At 32.9% G+C, this 24,933-nt stretch overlaps 1 protein-coding gene across 1 annotated transcript; it reads left to right on the top strand.

Annotated features, from left to right (window-relative positions):
* Positions 1 to 7,326: 7,326 nt before the first annotated feature.
* On the top strand, positions 7,327 to 23,342 carry LOC117340915 (cilia- and flagella-associated protein 91-like). The gene is made up of 18 exons (XM_033902698.1): positions 7,327 to 7,513; positions 8,030 to 8,106; positions 8,277 to 8,434; positions 8,948 to 9,037; positions 9,375 to 9,431; positions 10,610 to 10,794; positions 11,368 to 11,545; positions 11,860 to 11,955; positions 12,350 to 12,411; positions 12,759 to 12,941; positions 13,365 to 13,504; positions 14,038 to 14,154; positions 15,817 to 15,888; positions 16,331 to 16,477; positions 19,030 to 19,251; positions 19,620 to 19,768; positions 20,182 to 20,273; positions 22,088 to 23,342. Exons 1-18 carry the CDS (start codon positions 7,453 to 7,455, stop codon positions 22,225 to 22,227), a joined length of 2,226 nt encoding a protein of 741 aa, XP_033758589.1. The 5' UTR covers positions 7,327 to 7,452; the 3' UTR covers positions 22,228 to 23,342.
* Positions 23,343 to 24,933: the final 1,591 nt, after the last annotated feature.

Raw genomic sequence — 24,933 nt, 5'->3', positions numbered from 1 at the left:
ACAGGCGATTCTTCGAGCCTATCATTACCGATACAATACCAAGGTGTAAATAGTCTCGTACACTACTATAATTGATTGTGGTGTTAAAACAGGTCCATGAGACCTGTAAGCCCTCATGTCATTGTTCAATGATAAGATTGGATATGTGGGCCGAATAGCTGGACACAGATCCTATGATAAGAAAAAGTCATTTTTCATACTTAATTGGGTTTTTTAGAGAACATAGCTTAAAGGTTTTATTTCATTGCTAAGAAACAAGCAGATAAATTTCAATTTCCTTTTGGGATGATTTATGTTAAGAAAATTGTTTGATACAAATAACGTGAAAAACACTTGTTTACTCTGATCAGAATTCATCATTTCCTTTTTCCACAAAAGTTACATGTATGCAAGCTGAAATTTTTAAACCAGGATTTTGAACACTAATCACAACTCCCCAATCTCGAACCATCTCCCAACCTTCCCCAACCCAGCACCCCAAAAAAACTAATACACTTACATTTTTGCCCACTAGCCCAAGCCCAAACTCGAAATCATTAAAGAACTATTTCCTTTTTGTTATAATATGCATACTGTTGTGTTAATCAGGATTTTGACCCCTATCACAGCTCCACCTCTCTTTTCCCCCACCCCTCCAAAACATATAATAACTATTTCCTTTTTTCTATAACAGCATATTGTCTGTTGCTCCACAAAAACAATCGGTTTGTGTTACAAGTATTAATTTAAATTCACGTGTGATGGAGCTTCAGGAAACACAGGATGCCAAGGTACTTATATGACCTATGAACCACATAATCACCTGTGTTTTTGATACAGGTGAAAACTGGGCCTTAATCAGCTGCTACAGTGGCGACAACTTCACAATAATAAATTTCTGTGTCACGAAAAAACATATTTCTCTGTTGTCCAATCCCAATGTTTTTCTGGTGAAATATTTAAGATCATGACACGGCACGCAATCTTTCTTGTAATAGTGAGACTTCACTGTCGGTAAAACAGCGTTTATAGGCTAATGGCAGTCACGCTAAATTGTAATCCAATATCGTTTGTCCTGGTACATATTTAATAGCATTTCAACATGAAATGTGGGTGAATTTCTAAGTGAGCATCTTACTAGGGGCTATACCTGAGACTGTAAAACAGAAATACTTCTTTTTAACATATATTTTAACTCTTTATAAAACTAATCTTAATTATCATTATGCTTAAACCTTAATACTTCAAAAATGAACTTTATGTATCTAAAAAACATGTTTCCAACAATTTTAATTTCACAATGTTCCTTCAGCTATTGTTAAACATTAAAATGAGTGAAAAGGTCATACAAGAATTTGGGAATTGTTGAAAGGTCAAAATATTAATTTGAAACAAATGCAGTGGCTTGAAGAACAGGAGAAATTTGCACGAGGGCAGTAAAATATCCCACAATTCTTCATTAAAGGGCTGATGACAGTGATGGTAAGACAACCAGATATGTGATTGAAAATAATGTATAATGTATTCTACCACAATACCCTGTGTTATTCAACTCTCAGACCATCAGTTAATCATTACAGCTGTTGATTAACAATCTGTTTATACCACACGTGGTATAAACTCTGTACGCATTTCGATTGGCTAACTCGGTGAACTTTGACCCAAACTGCAATTGTTATTGACGTCATCAATAATCTAATGACGTCACATCACCGGGTCCCGGACGTCACCGGTACACTTTATTTGCATACGCGAAATTATACTTGGCCACGTTTCCCTTTGATTCAAGCCGATATTATTGTGGTAGAAACAGGTCACACGACTCGAAATTGTTGGATATGGAAATTATTTTACACTCGTAAGTTATTTTTTAAAAGTTGCAAAAAACACTCGCTAAAGCTCGTGTCTTTTGTAACTTTTAAAAAATAACTTACTCATGTAAAATAAATTCCATATCCAACAATCACTCGTTGTGTAACCTCTATTTACCCTCCCCAATTACAATAAGTCCAAACAAATATTTCGGCCCAATCCTCCAGGTTTCATCAATATCCCTTAACAAAAAAATTTCCATTTCGGACGACGGACGATGCGCCATGACATAAGCTCACCGGACCTTCGGTCCAGGTGAGCTAAAAATTGTCTATAGATGGGAAAAATCTAAGTAATGCTTTCCTAAGGAGAATCTTAAGTTAAGTAATTTCTTTGAATTTTAGAAATTTTCATGAAACTGTGGCCATGCTGGATAAGGAAACAGCATTTTAACTAAAATTCAATAGAGAGTAGCCATCAATTCCAAGGGTTAAGGGCTTGTTGATATGTGATCTGCAGACTTGGGCTTATTAGAATATTACTGGAAATTTATAGTAATGAAGATGGATATTGTGTGCTATCTGATGCATAATTGTATTGTAAATATATTCTAATGTGTACAATATACCTATATATATACATAAAATATTCTATCAAAATTAACAGATTACTAATAAACTAATCAAATTCCAGTTCTTGTCTCTACAGGGAAAAAAAATAGAAAAATCCACAATCTGGTAATTATATATATGCCCTTAATGACCTCAGATTTTTCAAATGTCATCATGCAAACCATGACCCTTGACCTTGTCTGAAGTCACACATCATTTGACAAATATGCACATTAATCAAAGTGTGACATGGTGGGGTGCCTTTGTAGACTTGGTCCCTTCAATCTCTGATAAGATATATTGGGTAATGAGGTGACCTTGTCGGAGTCCACTATGATGGATGTATTGAGAGTAATTATAATCTACCTTCCCAGTGTTATTTAGCTATAAGAACACACAAAAACTGATCTATAGACACAAAATCCTGATAAATGGAAAACCTGGATCAAACTTCTGTAAATGAAATTGTCAAACCATGGACAAACACATGTTTAATTTGACCTTAATATGAAATTTTAACCATCTCTGGTCCAAAATGGACATCACGCAGAATCCATAGATGAACACAGAAACGTATCCCATACAAAAACAACAAAAATTTCAACCTGATTCTTGAAAACAAAAACATTCAGATATTTCAAAACATAAAAGAAGAAATATTCCTAAATATAAACTTAAACATATTTAATTCATGTGTTCATAACTTTATTATGATTTTATAAAATCATTGTTTAAATCCTGTAAATAAATTAAACAATTCAAAATATAAAGGTTTACTATCGGAAGCACTCACCTGTGGAATGTTGTCAGAGTCCGGTAGTAATTCTCTCGTACTTTGATAAATATCAACAACACAGGTACGTAAATATCATCAATACAGCTATGTAAACATCGTCAATATCTCCACTTTACCTGGTCGAGATTCCGCCTTTCAAAGGATCAGTACGACCCTTTAGAATCTGATCACTTTATTTTGTGTAGCTTATAAATGTTAAGAGACAATGATATAACTAAAGATCAAGGTCTGAACTCACCAGATCTTTGCATAAATTTAAAATCCAGCATTTGAAATTGATCTATAAATACAGTAGTATTATGACTGTGGAACACAATGTGGAAACAAACATACCAGAATTTTAAACTCTGTCGGATTTCAAAATCAATTGGAGCTCTTTAATTGTATACAAATTAAAACCATTACGATCATCACAATGCCATCTTCTCCGACAATTTCAATATCCACCATTTTACCTCAAAATCAGTCTAGGTTAAATACCCTATCATCTTTCCAAAAGACAACAGGGAAGTCCTGTATGAATTGTTGAAAACCAAGAAAACTTTGAGTGATTTTTACTGCCTGAGTTGTAGATAACATTCAGGATCACACAATTTTAGGTCATGACATGTTATGGAAGAACATGGGGGTACAATTTTTCTTTTAAAGTGGATGGCATTTTCCTATATATAAAATGCTTTATGAAAATTTTATTGAGATTTTCATCAAAATACATCAGGCTCATATATTTGTGTAAAATATATATGTACATCTTCATCCATAATTATCCCTGCATTCAAAACCATCATGATCGACAACCACTTCAAGTTCCAAGTAAGCTGACTAAATACAAAAATTGTCATATTTCATATTTGTCCTTGTCTATTCTGTTAAATATTTTCAGGTGTTTTCATACTGTTTTTTTTTTTTTATATATTTTGTCAAAATGTTCATTTTTACATTTATTCCTGTATATTATATACCCTTGTATCATTCATTCTACACCATTGTCAAAAAATCTCTAAATAAAGTAGAATTAATAAATGAAGAATTACCATAAAATACTTTATACTTTTAACATATCCCGAAACCTCAAATTATGTTTGTTGAGCCTAATTGTAAGTTGTAAGGATATTTTATACCTTATATATCAATCATATCAGTAAGTTTTATTACAATACTGTTCACAGTCATAGTTTTGATAATATCTAGTTTCCATTTTGAATTTAAAAGTTTTTATGACTTTTAAAATCCCGATCCATTTTCTACATTAGAATTAACAAGATATTCACATTTTCAAAACCATGGCATGATAAACACACCAATTTCAATAAACTAAATTAAAGCAACATGCGATGAAAAATCTCCAAAAAGATACTTTTAAAATCCATTTCAACATGTTTGAAGCAGGGAAAACATGACGTTTCAACCTTTTATTCATAGTAGATTTTATCTTAAGATGACACATCACCCAATAACTTCACCATTATATATTCTGGTATCTTCCATCCATCTGCTATCTCTTATTTGAAATTTCTGTATCATGTTTATATCAAAATTTACATCAAAATGTGATTTTGTTAAAATACCACATGCATTAGAAACATGTAAATTTATACATTGATGTTTTCACATCTTCAACTCTTTAACTACATATATACTGTACATATGGAATCTTCACAGGTGTAATACAGACTTTTTAAAATTATGATAACCTAAAAAGATTTTTTGATATTGGATATATTTATAAAAAGAATTTTTTTAATGGAAAGTTTTGTGCAAGAAAATGTCAATGACAAATGTTTTTATCAGCCAAAATATAAATATTTATTGTATTATATTTCTGACATGTTTTTTAAACTACAGTATTTGTGGACGGAGAAAGTGTGAGGGGCTTTCAAAAGTTCACAACTCCAGTGTGTGCAGATGATTATCATAATATAACAGACAGCTCAAATTGAAGGTTTACAACTAAGTAAATGAAGATGAAAACAAAGTTGACAAAATTATCTATAATTTTCAGTTTGACAATGCATTAGCCTCATAGATGGCAATTTAGCCTAGAATAGATGCTTAAATAAAATATCTTTATTAGTCCCCACAGTCTAAAAAGTCAAATTCTAAATGTAAAATTATTACGGTAATGTGTTTCAAACCCATTCATACCTTTGGTAAATGATGATGTGTTTTCTAGAAATCTTTTATTAAATCTGTGAGCCCAGGAAGGAATGTAATGAATATTCTTGCTATTGTGTCACATCAACAGGCCTATACTAATAATAAAATGTTATCTCCGCTGATCCTGGAAATAAAACATCAATGTCTGTGTCACATTTTATAGATATCCTGAGGATTTTTCAATGAAAAATTGTGCTAAGATGTTTTTACACGTACAATTTTTTTTTTTCAATCCAGATGTTTGATTAATGAGTAAAAAATGATTTGTTCCTGGGAGACAGCACAATTTCATTTCAGCTGAGGCTAATTAGGGTCTGAATATAGCAAGGTCTTATTGACATACATAGTAATTTTCAGTTGAACTGGTCAAGATTCAATACTCAATAGGTATATAAAATGTTTTAAAACCTGTTTGCTTGTCAAACATATCGACACTCAATACAGTGTATTTAATTTGCAAATTTACCATATATCTGTGTGTAATGGGGAATAACCCTAGCAGTTCAGTCAAATCTTAATTTTATATTCCAGACTGAATACATTTCAATTAATTTTCCTGAATTTGTTCAATACTGATATGGCGATTTTAACAAACTTTTCATGCTGAAAGATATTGGTTCAGAGTTCCTATTTATAACGTTTTCATTAATTTCCCTTTGCCATCAACTTAGAGAAGTCAACAGTTGTAAATCATAACTTATTTCCACACCATTTCAATGATACTTTATTAAGATGATGAAGGGAACATGGTGCCATGTAATTTGGTTTTGTTAATTTTCATTTCTTCCAGCATACTGCGCAAGTCAAAGTATGCCAGAAAACTCTAGAAATCTATACATTTATTTTTCAACACACAAAATTTCATTGACATTTTATGAATGAAGTCAGGGAAATTGATTAAAAAATGGAAAATACATATATACAATGTAATTAATAATAAAAATCAAACATTAAATGCGACCCAAGATATGTTAAACTAGGCCTAATTGCATATTAGTATTGTTACCTCAAACAATGGCTCATTTTCTCTCGAAAATTATTGCCACAGTCATCTTATGACCATCTTAAACCTGCTGATGTAAATGCCTGATAATTATGTCTTTGGCATGAATCTATGCCATTATGTTTTTCTTGTTTTGTTACTTTTATATACTTTCAAATCTTAATTGGGGCCATATTAGCCTTCAAGTTTATGTGAAGGAGGACAAAGTTTTGATTTTTTTCTTCAAATTTAATATTTTAAGCATTGGTTAAATTTTGAAAGTCCTGTAAATGTTAATATCAATTTCAATAGTATTTGAAGTCTTCTTCATTGCTCGTCTAAAAGTTTCCAGCATCAAGGATAAAATAGCAAAGCCAACGGTTTATGACGCGAGATTCCTTATCGGATTTGATTTGTTGGTATATTTTGTCTAACTGCGACTGTGATAAATAAATAACAGTGTATATGATGAAACATGGCCATACGCTTACCTGTTTACTGGACGCTAGGATTTGGAGATGGTTTCATCTGCGTTGGGCTGACAGTAAACACACCTCCTGTAACTTGGACAGGTGGCGGGAATTCAGTTGCTTCCAAAAACGTTAAGGCGATAAGAGTGATCTCCCTTACTACAAAACGAATCGGTTGGTGAAAAAATGAAAATGTATTCAAACGCTTAATTAGTTTTCATGAATCATCCTATTGCTTGTGAAGAGTTAAATTGAAATCAAAGTATTAAAATTAATAAATTTATTAAAGAATTTGGCCGTACTTAGGACTACTGCTAGGTTATGACTTTTCCGGATACATTTACCGGAATCCGCTTCAAACTTAGTCTAGAATTATAAAAATAAAATCTATTATTTACATTACCTTGTAAATGAGTAAAAGCACGTTTAAAAGATATTTAAATTAAAAATAAACTACAATATAATCAAGGAAAAGGCTACAATTAAAGATAATCGATTAAAGTTCTTCTTATGATCACCATGACGACAATGTAAATGGAGACGCCATATTGTTTTTAGTAATGGAGGACTGGAAACACAAACTTCGTTGAATGGGAAGGAAAACAACATAAATACAGAGTTTAGGATCCTCAAACAGGAATTAAAATGGCAACACAGACACAAACTATCAAGCGGCAAGCCGCGAGGACACACGATTATCTGTATGGTATGTAATCGACCCATAAACGGTAGCTCGAACTGTCAAAGTCTTACGATGTTGATAGGTTTCAGAAAGCATGTGAGAGTAATACGTATCACATCTTTAACTAGCCTGACATTTTCATAGAAACAATGCATTTATGTCTATTGAATTAGTTGTAAACAACTATATTCCTTGTGTGTATATCAAATGATTCAATCTCACGAGTATAGTGCAAACAAGTAATAAACATAATCACCTGACATGCCTGATCACTGTGTTGTCTGTTTTGATGTTCATTACTTTTCCTTTGCAATAAACACTCAATATAGTGCACCTTTCAATGGTGGGCCGCCTTACTTCTCCCCTATTTCCAACTGTCGTCACCAACAGTGAAGTGAAAACCCAGGATATATTGAAGATTGAAGACTACATGTACATATGGTCTAGGATTCACAATATTCTCATATCCCTACATATATTTTGATGGTGCTGCATCGCAAGATAGTATGTATTAATAAATAAACGATTTTATTATTACAGATAATCACTTTGTTGTGTCCAGTGAGAGGGATCATGCTCGTGCTACTTTCAAAGCCCACACCAGCACGGACAGGGTTGTAAGTATAGCATAATTTTATCCCCGATAAAGGGCGGCATAAATTTCCCAAAAAGACCCCCCCCCCCCCCCCCTCCCCCCAAAAAACAAAAACAAAAAAGACTCCAAAAAATTTAAGACAATTTATGTAACTGATACATGTAGAACCTTACTATTTACTTTTGTTTGTAGAAACGTGTGCCAATATACAACACCATGTTCAGCGAGCTCCGTCACCATCCACGTTTTCAAATGCGACTGGATGTCACTGACCCCGTTCCAAAATTCATGTCCCGTCAATGGAGAGGCTATGGGGAACAGCAGCGAGAGGCCATGATCCGCTACACAACGTAAGACTATTGTGAAAGTTGACAAAATGTGTATAAATAAAAAAATGGTTTGTTTTTATTTTGCTGGTCCCTAGTAGTGTGATCTGATGACCTAATGTAACCCAAGATCTTGCAGATTATAGATTTTATAGAAATTTACACTGCAGTATTCATAAATAGCAGTACAGCTCAATATGATTAGAACAGTATTTACATTTCATCTTTTTATTTGATGTAATTATGAAATTAGATTTAAATTGCATAAATAATGCTCAGACCCATCAGACAAAAAATTTTTCCCCCCAAAAAATAACACTTTCATATACATAATGAAAATCCTTTTACGTTTATTTCTTATTAATATTGTGAAAAAAAAGCAACACCAAATGCAAAAAGGTATTATTTAAGAAAGTTCTTCAAAAGCTACGTCATAAGTACCATTTTAAAATTAGTAGATGGAACATTCCTTTGGGTCAAACTTTTCACTATGCATAGATTCTGTTTTTATACACTGTTTATCTTTATGATTTTCAGGTTCAATTATGATCCATCAGTTGTTGTTCCACCTAAACAGTTTGCAGATGCACAAGTAGCCGGACAAAATAGATACAAATTTTTTAAGAGGTTTGTAATATGCTTGTTCACAACATTTTAATATAAACTATTGTTTATTTTCATTATTCTTTTGAAAAAGAAATATTCACAATGTGAAATATTCTGTTATATTACTTTTTTCTTGTTTTTTTGACACATTTTTTTTTCACATTCAAATTTAGATTCAAATTTATGTTTCTAAAATATGTTTTGACAGTTATGCTTGTATACATACCTACAAAAACAGAATACAATCTGAAGGCTTATATACTGGATAACCTTTCAATTCATTTTTCGTGAAATCGGCTGTGAGTCTAACTGAATATTTCTATACCTGTCACTATTAAGTTTATCTTTTACTTCACAGACCAATGATTCCATTCATGCAGCAGATTCCTCCAGAAGTCATGCTGGCTACTGCTAGGTAAGAATGTAAAAATGTCCACATTTCTTGATCAATATAAGTTAAGATGTCAGTTTGAGATAAAGTACAACATCATGATATTGTTTCAATCTTTTTATTATTGCAAATATATATTGTAGATGTTTTGAAGATTCGAGAGAGTTTAAGAAGGGAGCACATCTGTTCCAGAATTCTTACTTTTGTTTTTCTTAAATATGGTCATGTTTTCACCTTCATAAATTATAACTTCTTTGCAAATAGCTTTTCACACTTGGAGTCTGAACCGCCAAACAAGGCTTTTCATATATGTATTCAGCCTTTGACACTAACTTTCCAGGCCTTGGAGACCAATGGTCTCCTGATACTTAAATTCTTGGTGCCCTCCACAGAATCTTGGAGCCCACATTTTCAACAAAAAAAATTATAAAAAGAAGCTTATTTCATTTGTTCAAATATTTTATTATATCATTTCCATGAGGAATTTAAAAGACTTCCGTTGAAGTTCAATAAGGTCCTGGTTATTGGCCAGTTTATCCTCCTGTAGTAAACGACCCGGTTTCTCCATGTTTACGACACAGTGTACAGTACATGTGTACATCGTCGTAGCCCAACCAATTAAACTGTGTTTGCCAGGAGTTCTGGAACTTTCTTTTCTTTCTCGTATTGATGCTGTTGAACCCATCATTCCTTCGATGTCTTGGCTTTTTTCGGAGGAGGCGACAGCCCCAACCACCGATGCATCTCTGTATGTACGTGTGTTGTTTACCCTAGGTCAATGCAAGTGAAGGTCACTTTCGCTTCGCGCCGACTTACCTTGGTCATATAGACGCTTGAAATAGTACTAGTTTATTGTCTAAAATTACAAGCGTTCCAAATACTCTGGCGACAGGAAAGACGGGAGTACTCAAGTGCAGTTTTACATGCGTGCAACACATGGGTATAAACGACTGACGAATATTGAAATTAAATCAACAACTTTTTGGGTACATTTTACTAAAAATTCCTACATTTTAAGAACACCTCAATGTAAAAATCTCAGTGCCCGACGGTCTCCAGGTAAGTGCAGTTTTTGGAGACCTCCAAATATTTTGGTGGACTCGGGCACCAGGTCTACCGTTAGTGTCGAAGGCTGGTATTAATTAACAAATATGTAAATTATGAAAAAAAATATAAACAAGTATGCAATTTTGATTGACCAGACAAGACCCTCTGGCTGGTCCGGATCAGCTTCAAGTAGAGAGGCCCCCAACACCACTCACAAAGACCGTGGAGGTCCAGACCGACTACCGAGACTCGGAGGCCCAGACAGACCCCTACACTCCAGAGTACGTCGTTAGACCAGGATCAGCTCCCGAGCTCCTCACTCTGGCAACACTCTCCTTCGGTAAGAGTTATCTGCTCCTGATAGTATTATTGGCAAAAGATAGTGTGTGAATCTAAAATTTAACTAACAACTTTGATTGTATTCTTTGTTTTTGATGAATTGTTGAAAATACTTATTATCATTCATCAATATGCAGTGGAGAGTTTAATAGCAAAAAATAATTTCATGACATTGATATGGAACAATAATTAAATTTGTCAAAAGCTTCAATTTTGATTATCAAAATATGTTTAATGATGAAAGTAATAGCAGAAACAATCTTCTTTCTTGACCAGAGGTTTTCTTCAGATCTGATTTTGTCATCAATTTATTATTTTTGTGATGAGGTTTTATTATTTTATTGAGAAAATGTATGTGCAGAAGTTTGTGTCAATTAATGTTTTGAGAATTAGCTCATTCTGATATATTAGTGAAGTGACTTTTTCATCAAATCAACAAATTGACACTGAATATGGATTTTAACTGTGTAATACATACATTTTAGCAGATAAGATATCCATGACTGTAATGTTCCAATAATGGTGTAAGCATAATGCATGTGAATATCAAAACATTTTGTTCACCATACGTCAGGGCGAGGATTACCAGCAGGTTTGGCCGAGGTGGAGATGATTGAGCGAGCACGAGCTAAACGAGCATGGGAGGCAACTCTACCACCTCTGAACGATGTATCCCAACTTGACAAGCGTCGACGTATGATGGATGAGATGGAAAGGAAAGAATGGGCTTTAAGGGAACAGGAAATTGAAAAGTAAGTCACAATGCTTATAAATGGATCACTGCTTTTTCCTATTGTTAAAAAAATCTTTATTGATTAAAAAAAAAATGCATTCAAATTTGTTTTAGTTGGTTCATGATTTTCTAACACATTATCATAACTGAAATATCTTTATTACAGGCTCTTAATAATTATCTTGAATCTTAAAAAGTTTGTGAAATTGCAGATTGAAAATTATCAGAAATTTGTGATGAAACAAAGAAGGATTTTTTCCTATTTGGCTCTCATTCATAGTTTCTCAATATTCAAAATTTTGAATTCATTCAAAATATCTTTTCAAATTTAAGGTTACAAGAAGCAAGACTTGAAGTGTTGAAGGAACTGTTGAAGAAGAGGGAAGAAAACCATCAAGAGCTGAATATAAAACGTCTCGACAAAATCTGGTTAGTGTAATATTTCCAGCAGGTTTTCTTACAGTCACCTATCTGGTTACATAATATTTCCAGCAGCTTTTCTTACAGTACCTTAAAAATCATATTTTGCTTTGTAAACTGGAAACTTTTTTAGCAGATTAAGTGGACTTTTTTCTTCTATGTCCAGTATCATGAAGAATTTTTTTTTTTATTTATTAGTTTATTTCTGTCTGATATAAATGTCACATATCTTGAGTCTTCTACAAAAAAGGGGGAAAAAAACGTTTCAAGACTGACTGGTCTCTTTGTCAAGCTCTTAACTGACTGTACGTCTAAAAAATGGTCACTATACATGCATTATCGCTCACCGACGGGACATTTCCTCTATAGGATACTTTCTATGATGATTTTTTTTTAATTTCAGGTCCAAGAAGCAGAAAGAAAAAGAGTCAAAGATTAAAAAAATAAGGAATGAACATATAAAAAGTGAGTAGACATTTTAAAACATAAAGGCATATGTGAAATGAAATACACTGGTGTAAAGGTGTACACAAGATGTCAGTGTAAACCTTTTGGTGTAATCAATCATATATTGTAAAATAAATCTACCTAAATTTATCTGATAAAGTTCCAAATTAGTTCTGTTAATGTTCTTAAGTTCTGATTATGATTTAGCCATTGATTGTCTATTACTAAAGAAATTACTTTCGTCTACGATGAAATATTATTAAAACCACCGGTGGAAAAAAAAACAGCTAGTACAAGACAGAAAATTTTGATTATTATTAGAGCAAGTCTTAAATCCTCTTTGATTCCCAAATTTTTATTTTTAGCGATAAGAAAGTTAACTGGTAAAAGGAAGAAGGTTGAGGGAAAGTTGGAACGTCGCGATGTTATCGGGGACTTCTCCAACTATGGATCTCAAACATATGCTCCTCTGACACGTATTGGAATGTTTCTGGACCGAGGATCGGAGCAGTATGTTGTCAGGAGTCGCCACATCAACACATACCAAGGTTGGTAAAAAAAGTTCTTTGAAAATTTCAAGCATTCCTCAAAAAATATTCCAAATGATGGCATTGGTGGAAGAAATGGACTGGCGTTTTGCAGTTGATGTTTTGAACTTGTTATTTTTATGTTATATCACGTACGTTTGCTGTCTTGCAATGATTCCTTTCAATATTGTCGTATTGAGTTTTGTACCCCACACAGCCAAGAAAGAGGAATTGGGCGGGCTGAGATAGTTTTACTAGAATTAAAGAATCTGTCTGTCTGTTTTTCAGTCTGTAACTGTAACTATAGTAACCAGTTGTAGATTCCAATAATTTCTAGGGAGTTGTTCCCCTTCAATGATTCCCAAACAGCATTTTTTGGTTGTGGCTATTAGTTAGCTTTGGTGTATAGTTTATTGTTGAGCTAATTTTTTCCTTTCTCTATAGGCCTGATGGAACTAGAACAGTCCCTGCCTGACTTTGTCCTCAACCCGAGGATCAAAGCACCCAAACCCAAAACTGTCACCAAGGCCGGCTTCATCAAACGCAAATACAGGAAGCAGCGTGAACTTATGGACATGCACGAGGTATCTTTAACTTTACTGACCCAATCATGCATAGATTTAGTTCTACTGTACATGGACTGAAATTGTGAAGTTATTTGTATGTTGTGGATAAATTTTGTGTTTTAAAAACAATACTTTTATGCTTGAATTTTCAAACGAAACATTCTGGGAGATTATTTTCAAAATGCACTGTCAAAGAATTTCTTGAAACATTTGAATTCCTTAGAAAAAATATATCTACAAAATCGAGACAATAACTGCCATTTTACAATGTTAGAATAGTTATGGAGCAGCTAAAGCATTAATTGTATGTTTAAATATTATCACAGTACATTCAAACCTCGTTATCTCTAAACAATGGGACATGGACAAACTTTCAGATTTCTCCAGTACCTGAGGTAATCGAGTCTATTTTACATAGATTTTTTTCCTGTCGGAACTGAATGTTTACTTGGAGTTAAGCAGGGTCTTTGAATTTAAGATAACAAGGTTTGTCTGTATTTGTACTGATTGACATCAGAGTTGAAGAGTTATTCAATTTAAAATATTTTCAGTCCATCAAAGCTGAAAAAGCTAAAGGAGAAGAAGAGCCCAAACCACTACGATTCCTACAGAAGATCGAGAAACCCATTCCTCGACCCCCAACTCCAGCCGTGGAGGTCCCGCTAGAGGTAAGCTCAGACAACAGGCTTTGGGTAATACAATGCCTATATTTACAGATGAGAAAATTGCAAATAATTCCAATTTATTAAGAATTTATTATGAAAAGAAGAATTCTTGAAGAAAAACTGAATAAAAAATGGAAGGTATCGACTTAGCTAGGACCAAATATAAAATTTTATAGTCAACAGTCGGCATATTTGTTAGAGCAGGAGTGGACCTTACATGATAAATAACTTTTTTCAGTGAAATTCAAACAATTTTCCTTCAATTATTTCTTTACAAATTTTTAAATGTAACATTGATTTTGTTCTCAGCAACAAAAGATGGTGGAGGTATATACTAATTGGTGCTGCCTTGTGGTTTTCATTAGTAATATACATTAATATCAAAATCATAATTCATTCCATCATGTTCATCTTAGATTGTTTCGATTTTTTATCTTAAAATATATACATTGGTAAAAAGGATTATAAAAGCTTTTCATGGAATTTTTAATGAAATAAAAAAAAAATGTTATGCTACCACTTCAGATATATTTATGAATTCATGTATGTTCAATACATATTTTATACACACTTTCATATGCATGCAGTCATGGAAAATAATCGTCAGATTTTGTTTTGTGTGGACAGTTTTCCCCTAACTACAGTATATATATAGAGAGATTCTATTCTAATATATCTATCTTACAGCTATAGGGATATATTGCATGTTACAAGTTTTAAAGAAATTATAGGATAATGTGTTAATAGTATTCTGTTTTCCTCACATTTCGTTTTAATCCTTTGACAGTAAATATATTATTTTATACCATAACAGTTGAACTTTATATATATTTATGTGTGTTATAATACTGTGATCTACAGGTGATATCACTTTAAGAAAATGGGGAAAATAAATTATTGCTTTGACTACGGTATAATATTTCTAAATTAGATGATTGAATTAGCATGTTAACAGAGAAATATTGGAATATATTTAGTAGAAATAACAACTAGTTTCTGAGTTACAGTTAGGATTTGTATACAAGATTATAGTCACTTATCTCCCTTTGTTCTGATTTCATTGGAATTATGAAAAGTAAAATAAAAAGGGATGGTTGAAAAGTTGTTATTGATAAATAAAGCAAGAGGAAACATATGTGAGTGACTTAATTGCTATAATTCAAGATTTATGGGAGTTTGAACCATTTTTCCTGAAAATATCTGCATTATCAGATTCATTGTTATAAAACTGTCTTCATCCTCAGTTAAGTCAATTTTCCCAGGTTAAATACACCCTGTATTGACCACAGCAGAAGGCTGTAGTTGTCTACTACAATATGTTTTCAAACTGAAAGACTGAACATTTGTTTAAAGTGATTATGTACAAGTAGTAGTTGTGACAGGGGAGGTAATCCACTGTAGTGGTAAAGTCACAAATCTAATTAAGTCAGCCTCTTGTTTGGAGTTTTGAGCAATAGGTCTATAAAAATTTGTTCCTATGATAAATAAACCAGATGAGGTGTGGAAGGTAATTGGGAGAGAGAGAGAGAGGGGGTGGGGGTGGGGGGGGGGTGTTTACTTCAGACCATCACCTTTTTCTCTGGGCCAGAGTACTCCTCCCTATTTTATTCATAATCAGAATTATCCATATATCAGCTAATGTTTGCTGGGTATTTTGTGTTTCAGGAGGAAGAAGAAAAGGAGCTAGCGATAATCTACCTACAGAAGGTGATCCGAGGTCGTGCTATACAAAACATGGTAAGTCATTTTTTACAAAAGTGTCATTTTACAGTATACAGCATAGAAAATGTAAAATGTAAATTTTATTTATTTCAATGTGAAACAAGTTATATCAGCTTATATTGATTACGCTTGTTGGCCTGGATAGAAGTGCTCGAGGGGTCATACTATGGGAGGAAACCGGAGATAACCCACGTAGTGGGGCATGTGACCCAGTACCTTTTCACCTCTGATCGAAGAATCGAACCCCAACCGCCTTGGTGAAAGGCAACTGGGTTACCAATGTGCCACCCGACCACCGTACAGTATAAAATCACATGCTGTCTTGTTTTTGATAATGTAGAGTAATTCTTCCAGAGGTTGAAGATTTACAAATTATGATACGAAGAAAAATAAAACATTGATAATATTCAGGTTCGTTTTGTAAATTGTTTTACATTGAGCTGGTTTCGTTTATCAGATATTCGAAGGAAAGGAGAAGAGAACAGAATTGATAAAGGAATTGAGAAGTACACATGCGCTACAGGAGGCTGAACAGAACATCAAGCACCAAGAGAAACAAGCAACCCTCGCCCTGCAGCGACAGAGGAGGCTGCATGAACACAAGGTGAGTGGGGCTGACTTGGTAGGTGTATACTTCAGTACTAGTGTAGATAGGACACTAGGGCAGTAAAGAGACAATGCCAGTGGGTTTGTTGCATGTTAAAGTTCCGGCCCCAAGATAAAATTGTAGCATGCAGTTAAAGTGTGAAAGTTCATGCTGAGGGGATCATAGTTTAATATTGTAGTTCATTTCTAGGAGTCAAAGTATAACAGTACATGTCAAGGGGTCAGAGTGTAATAGTTCATATCAAGAGTTCAAAGTATAACAGTTCATGTCAAGGGGTCAGAGTGTAATAGTTCATATCAAGAGTTCAAAATGTAATAGTTCATGTCAAGGGGTCAGAGTGTAATAGTTCATATCAAGAGTTCAAAATGTAATAGTTCATTCCCAGTTTGCACAGCAAAAATATGTATGCATGTGCTTTGACATTTCATGTCTGGCTTTTATCTTACTCTCATATATATATCTTATAATTAATTTCAGTTAATTGTCTTTTTCTAAATTTTCAAAACATGTTTTATGTACAATTTTACGGGTTTTACTTGGGATTCGTTTTCTCAAATCAATACGCAACGTCAATTGTCGTATTGTGACGTCACATTTTTCGCGCCATTCTCGGAATTTCTTTCATAGAAGAATGAAAAGAATTTTTCGACCAATCACATTTGAGTATTTACCATGAAAACAAAGAAAAATTAATTGTATTACAGTATAGACAGAAACCTCTATAAATAATTACACAAATTGTATATGTCTTGACATAGTTTCCTACATTTTAGACAGAGATCAAGTTGACTATGATGTAAAATTTTTCCTGTTGTGAGACCTTTGAACACAAATTTTACCTGTCCTGAGGTTGTTTTAAATAGATCAATACGCTGAGTGTCTATGTGTAATGATGTCCAACATCTTGTGATCTATTATTTAAAGAATTTGTCTTTAACATAGACAATCATCAAACAGCTGATAAACACATAATTTAACCAAATTACTCATGGGAAGCAACTAAGTGGGGACAGGAACTAGTGATTAGTGAACCAGACTCCAACAAAATATTCAATATTGTTAGTTATTTTTATCAAATATATATATTAACACTCAGCTTGTGTTGGTGAACTTAAGAAGATTAAGCTCCATATATTTGATAATGAATTTTAGATTAGATAATTTTTAGTGATTCTTCCAAAATATGGGAGTATTTTTATGTTTTTCCTTTGGACTTTCTGAGCTGTTTAGTTGGCGTGATTTTATATTTATAATTTTTGCAAATTTTATTTTTTCATCAAGTTGAACAGCCCACTTATTAAACAGCAAAATACCAAATAATGACTTTCTCACCAAGAAACAACATTGTTATATTTTTTTTTATTTTTTTTCCCTTGAATTTTATAAGTCCCATTTAAACACATTATTCCTAATGACCTGCCTGATTTGCTTACCTGTAGATTGGTAGACAATGATTGTGTATTTTCTCCTTTGATGTTTTTAATTACACTAGGAGACAGCCGTTTCTTGAACCAGGTTGATGCATATTGTACATAATTGATAAGTTCGCCATAGTCTTACTACCAGCTATGGCCAACAACAGTCTACAGTACATATGCTAGTCAGCTTTACAGAATCATCTTTCATTTTTATTTAAATTTTTAATATTGAAATAAAATTAACTCGAACTTGTTTACAAAGTATTTGAAAGTACAGTACTTGATCTCTGTTTGTCCTGAACAAATAATGTTTCCGTTTTATTAATTTTCATTGTTTGCGATGTGATTATTTACTGGCGATGCTTTGTTGTGATAACAAATCTTTTTTCCGTGGGGTTTAATATGATTAAAGCATTGATTGGAAAGGCACAAGGGCATGTTACTGTTTGTGTATATTGGTTATGCTGCTGTTTTATTTTTCCCTGGGATTTGAACAGTGAGGATGATTCTTTTGGAGAACACTTTGATTTTTCATATTCAGTTTAGCATCCAATGGTTTTAATGAGGATGGATACTCAACTAAATGTTTTCTGACATAATATCAAAACTTCAGATATTGTGAAAATTATCAGGTAGAGTAAACCTTGTTTAACTGCCACTTTTTGTCTATTGTGAAATTATATAGAAATTTGGTGACATAATATAAAAATGTAGGTATACTAAGTAAAAGTGAAGGATGGAATTGAAATATGATTGAAAGGTGCTGCATTCATCAAGTGACATCTTATTGAGTTTTAACTCTAGAAATGATTTAGGCATACAGAAGTTGTGAATTTTATAAGATATATTTTTTGGAGAAAGAATATGAGAATAAACAATAAATTCAGACATTTTGTGAAATGTTTTGTGACATGTTTAAAAGTTTTTGTCGAATTGATGTTGATGTATTTCACTTTGCATTGTATTTCAAACAAGGAAGGATAGAAATTTTTTTAAGCCTGAAGAAAATTGTTAAGATGAGTCAAACTATAGTTATAGGAAAAATTGATAGAAATTATTCTGTGATCTTTGATTTCTAGAAAAAAAATTATGATTTTATAATAACATAGATATGAATGATGTGTTCCTCAGGAGTTCTTGGTGGACGAGGCAATGAGCCAGCTGGAGGGTTCAAGCATGGGAGACACCTATGACTTCCTCAGCAAGGAGTTGATTCGTCTACAGGAGGAGAGAAGAGTCCATGCATTCTCCATGCTTGCTGAGCGTCAACGCAGAATCAGAGAGGCTGAGGAAAGCGGGCGTCGTCAAGTGGAAGAGAGGCGAAGAAGAGAGGAAGATGAAGTCTTTAAACAGGTTGGTTGAGGAAAGATTTATTTAAAGATTGTGACAAGTATTGATAAAAATAGCTTTTACTTTTCAGTAATCCAGTTAAAATACTTATCTTTAATTAGCATTCAAATCAAATTGAAAAATACAGTCGTTTTGAATTCTGGTTTTAAAGTTTGAGCTGACCTTTTCTCTGACTTATATTTTCCAAAGTGTATATCCAAATATTCAACAAAGACTCTTATAGAAATGATACTAATCAGTGCATCACTTGCAGTATTTAACTGTTTTTATTGTTTGAAATACGAAATACAACAAGATGGAAATGAAATGTGATTTCAGATGCAATTTTCTGTTCAAAATAACTGAAATTCTGTTTTGTGTTATGTTTCCAGGCCGTCAAAGTTCACCAGAACTGTGTTGATACATATCTGGAAGATATCATTCTTGGCTCCATCGACAACACTGCCGACCTTCAGGCTCGCAGTGAAATCACCGAGAAGGCTACCATTATTAACGACATTGCATACGAGATGGAAGACAAGTAAGTTATTACAGTGATAAGTGATTTATTTTGGTACATGTATGAAACATTAGGGACGTTCCTGACACAAATAGATACAACACTCTCAGCCTCGTGTTAGTTCAGTTTCATTCCCTAACATGACGAGCACTTGCAAGTATTCATGATCTTAATAAAATAAATCACTTCTATTTTTATATGGCACTTTTTGAAAAAAATCTTTAACATTAGAAATCTTTCAATTTGACAGGTAAATATCTTTCAATTTGACCCTCGTCCTGGTATATTTTTTTCTGCATTTATGAACTATAAACGGAAGAGAAATGCTTGAAATATTAACATCAACTCGAAGAAATTTGTCCCTTACAAAAATGATACTATCTATATAAACATCGTTCAAGATCCACTGTATTTTCACTGTTCTACTTTTACAGGCGGACACAGCTCCAGTCCGAGGAGATTGTTGCTGACTTGGTTCATTGCTTCCTCATCCCCGAGGTCCAGAAAAAAGACATGAGAGAGAAAGGTAGGCGGGCTGCCATATATATTTTGGCATTCACAAGTTGTAGTCCATTGTCAAATATAGTAAATATAACTAAAACTTGAATAGCACAGGAATAATTTACCACATTGTTTGCAATAGATAAGCCTTTTTTTCAAATAATGAAAATTGACTGATCTGGATCCCAAAAGTGAGGGCTATTCCAGTAAAATATATATTCCATGAGAGGACCCCAGAAATAACAAGAAATATCTTAAAAAAGATAAACGGCATAGTTTTAATGCTTGTGGTTATAATGTAAAGCTACCAGTGAAATAAATCGACGAACTACTGCATTTCAGCACGGATAACAAAATTATATCAGTTTGATAAACGGCATAGTTTTAATGCTGGTGGTTATAATGTAAAACTACCAGTGAAATAAATCGACGAACTACTGCGTTTCAGCACGGATAACAAAATTATATCAGTTTGATAAACGGCATAGTTTTAATGCTGGTGGTTATAATGTAAAACTACCAGTAAAATAAATCGACGAACTACTGCGTTTCAGCACGGATAACAAAATTATATCAGTTTGATAAACGGCATAGTTTTAATGCTGGTGGTTATAATGTAAAACTACCGGTGAAATAAATCGACGAACTACTGCGTTTCAGCACGGATAACAAAATTATATCAGTTTGATAAACAGCACAGTTTTAATGCTGGTGGTTATAATGTAAAACTACCGGTGAAATAAATCGACGACCTACTGCGTTTCAGCACGGATAACAAAATTATATCAGTTTGATAAACGGCATAGTTTTAATGCTGGTGGTTATAATGTAAAACTTCCAGTAAAATAAATCGACGAACTACTGCGTTTCAGCACGGATAACAAAATTATATCAGTTTGATAAACGGCATAGTTTTAATGCTGGTGGTTATAATGTAAAACTACCGGTGAAATAAATCGACGAACTACTGCGTTTCAGCACGGATAACAAAATTATATCAGTTTGATAAACAGCACAGTTTTAATGCTGGTGGTTATAATGTAAAACTACCGGTGAAATAAATCGACGACCTACTGCGTTTCAGCACAGATAACAAAATTATATCAGTTTGATAAACGGCATAGTTTTAATGCTGGTGGTTATAATGTAAAACTTCCAGTGAAATAAATCGACGAACTACTGCGTTTCAGCACGGATAACAAAATTATATCAGTTTGAACCATTTTTGGTGATAATAAGACTGCATTTGAATCAGGAATAAAATTTTATCAATGTGTCATTTGTAAAGATACACCTACTTATTCAGCTTCCATTCAATCTTAACTTCGTTTCGTTTTTACATTTGTAACTACACATCTGCATTTTGCATTTACCGCTACATTGACCAATCACATACATCATCTTGACCAGTAACGCCACCTGTCACGTCATATCTGGAACCAAAAGAATATTATACGGCTATGCCAAAAAAAAAAATTATATGCCTGGTTGGTGTGGGAGAAAATGAGTCTTATTATATGATACTGATTTAAGTAATTTAGTAAGTCACTTCTTCTGGTGTTTCTTATTTGATAAACTCACAGGGGCTTGGTACATTCATATAACCAAGAATAATTCCAGGTCAGACTCTAACAGACTAAGTGGTTGAACCCTGGGGTTACTTTTTCATTTTGGGTCTTAGGGATGTGTCAAGCCCCTGTGAATAAATGTGGGTTCCTCTCATTGGGAAGATATTTTGCTAGAATAGTTATAAATGAAATTGGAATGAAAATAATGTAATTCAGTATCAAAGTTATTTTCTAATTATAGTTTTTAATGGCTGTTTCATGTTGTACACAGTGAGGAGAGATCAAAGAAGGTATCTGTTAGCCGCTCACAAAGAAATTGTGAAGGATGGAGAAGAAATTATTGACATGAATGCCAAACCACCAAAAACTGCCCCAAGCACAGACACTCCGACGCAGCAGGAACAGAAATAAAAAGTTATGACAAAACCACAATGAAGTGCCAGCTCAAATCATGATGTTCTTGAAATTATGGCTGATAAATTCCTTCATTCTGTGAAAACAGTGGTGTTACTTCAGAGGAGTATTAAGTTGGGAAAATTGGAGACAAGTGGATTATCTCCCTTTAGATCCTGTTGGCTAACTTGCATCAAATTGTGATGTATTTTTACATACAATAGGTATATAATATTCATTTAATGCCATTGATGCAGCACTTGAAAAAAAAATCACACAGCACTCGTCATGTCTATGTAGCAGAACATTCATAGGTCATCACTATTGTGTTAAACCGATATATCAACCTTTATCAATTATTTGGTATGACCGAGACTTATCTAAATCCTTGTCCCAGAATAAATACTGGAAAGTTTTGATGAATTCTTAATATTGTCCCTGGTATGGTTTGTGTGCATTTTGAACTACATTCCAATTGTGATGTTGCTCATGACATCACCTACAGATTTCGTGTATTTTTCAAGAAACAAAATTGCAAATTACATAAAAATTGAAAAGCATGATAATACTTGGAGGGGAGGGGAAGGGAGGGATTTTAAGAGATTAATTTATTTAAATGTTTGTATCAATTTTCATTTGTCATGAAGTGTGTTCAAATCTACTGCACCAGATTCTCTATGATCAGCCTGGGGCATACTTGCTATAAGGGTCTGAGTCACCATATTCCGTCCATAATTAAATATACTTGTGACTTTATAGATTCTGTCCGTAATCTATTCATGACTTTGAACACAACACTAAACCAGCCTTATACATGATTGTTTTTTTCACATGTCAAGTTAGATCAGTGTACAACTTGGTTAGATCAGTCAACAACTTAAATGAAATTCATTAAATGTGATGATAGTAGTCCGCAAGCAGGAAATATTTTTATATTTTTTTCGAAATTGTGTGTACATATGTAAATAGCATTGCAACCCTATCTGTGATATGATGTAGATACATCAGTGTACAGACCAGCTCTCTGATGACAGACCTCACTCGGGGGTGTCGCCAGGAACTTTGTGGGCTCTGAAAAGTTCCCTAATGTCTGATGTATAAACCTTCAATAAACTATGTGTAACAACTAAAAACATCTTTGTTTTGTATTTTATTGAACATATAACCACTGAACAATTTCTCAGAAATTGGTTTCTTTATGATTATTATTACATATTAGGAATGGAGAGAAAATTTCATACAATCTATGAATGCATATATATACAATGTATCTAGTTTGGCTTACCTCTGTCCTTGGGTAAGCTGACAATGTCTGAGTCAATTGATATGTTTGTAAGCTTCAAGTCCTATAAAAGTTCCGATCACCATGAAAAGAAAAAAAAATCTTGAACAAAAGGCTGGGGGAGCAATCTAGGATTTCAAGTAAGTAAAATAAATTCTGAACCAGTTTTGCCAAAAATGGATAATGAGATAAAAAAAAAAAATACAAGATGATAAAAATATCTGATCATGAGGCAAAAAAACATTTCCTTGATCCCATCCAAAAATAATTAATATGATAAAATTCCCTAATGAAGTGATCATCTGTATAATTTTTAGCTACCTGTGGAAGAGGCCTTAGTAGAAATTTGTCCAGCAAGAGTCAATTTAAAATACTTCTCAATAACAAAGGGCTGCAGTCATTATATTTGGTCAGAAGCTTGCTTGGATGAGGGGGCTTTTGAGTTTGTTCAAATGAATGACCTTGATCTAGATTGAAACCATGGAACAAATATTGGTTCAGTTGTATGCCTGGATTGAGAATTACTTATCTTGACCCACTTTCAAGGCGACAATGGTCAAATATTCAAAAAGCCTAACAACGATAATGATATTATGCCAAAAGTATACCTACCCTTATCAAGATTGATCAAATGAATAGCCTTGATGAAACTTTTCAAACTTTCGACATGCATTTTGTTTGCAACAAAATGAATGATTCTGAAATCATGACAATGACAGTCATTGACATCAAGTCAAACTAACTTACAATCATACTGAAAAAAATAATATATGTTGTATTTACTGAATATGTCCACAAAGTTTTAGACTTAAAAATTCGGAAGTTACGATGCATAAATAAATACCAAAGTAATATCAATATGTAGTTATATTATATATAAACAAGTAATATCGATATGTAGTTATATCATATATAAACAAGTTATATCGATATGTAGTTATATTATATATAAACAAGTTATATCGATATGTAGTTATATTATATATAAACAAGTTATATCGATATGTAGTTATATTATATATCAACAAGTTATATCGATATGTAGTTATATTATATATGAACAAGTTATATCAATATGTAGTTATATTATATATAAACAAGTTATATCAATATGTAGTTATATTATATATAAACAAGTTATATCAATATGTAGTTATATTATATATAAACAAGTTATATCAATATGTAGTTATATTATATATAAACAAGTTGCATCAATATGTAGTTATATTATATATAAACAAGTTGTATCAATATGTAGTTATATTATATATAAACAAGTTATATCAATATGTAGTTATATTATATATAAACAAGTTATATCGATATGTAGTTATATTATATATAAACAAGTTATATCGATATGTAGTTATATTATATATCAACAAGTTATATTGATATGTAGTTATATTATATATGAACAAGTTATATCAATATGTAGT

The sequence above is a fragment of the Pecten maximus genome, chromosome 13, assembly GCF_902652985.1.
Source record: "Pecten maximus chromosome 13, xPecMax1.1, whole genome shotgun sequence".
Classification (NCBI taxonomy): Eukaryota; Metazoa; Mollusca; class Bivalvia; order Pectinida; family Pectinidae; genus Pecten; species Pecten maximus.
Note: the sequence above shows the minus strand (reverse complement) of the source record. Positions and strands in the feature narration are given on the sequence as shown.

What these genes read in the sequence shown, in the direction of transcription:
- LOC117340915 (XM_033902698.1), top strand. Translation starts at nt 7,453, where the DNA reads ATGGCAACACAGACACAAACTATCAAGCGGCAAGCCGCGAGGACACAC. An exon ending in CCACATCAACACATACCAAG is followed by an intron (nt 12,942 to 13,364) that starts GTTGGTAAAAAA and finishes CTTTCTCTATAG; the next exon opens with GCCTGATGGAACTAGAACAG. An exon ending in GTCGTGCTATACAAAACATG is followed by an intron (nt 15,889 to 16,330) that starts GTAAGTCATTTT and finishes TTCGTTTATCAG; the next exon opens with ATATTCGAAGGAAAGGAGAA.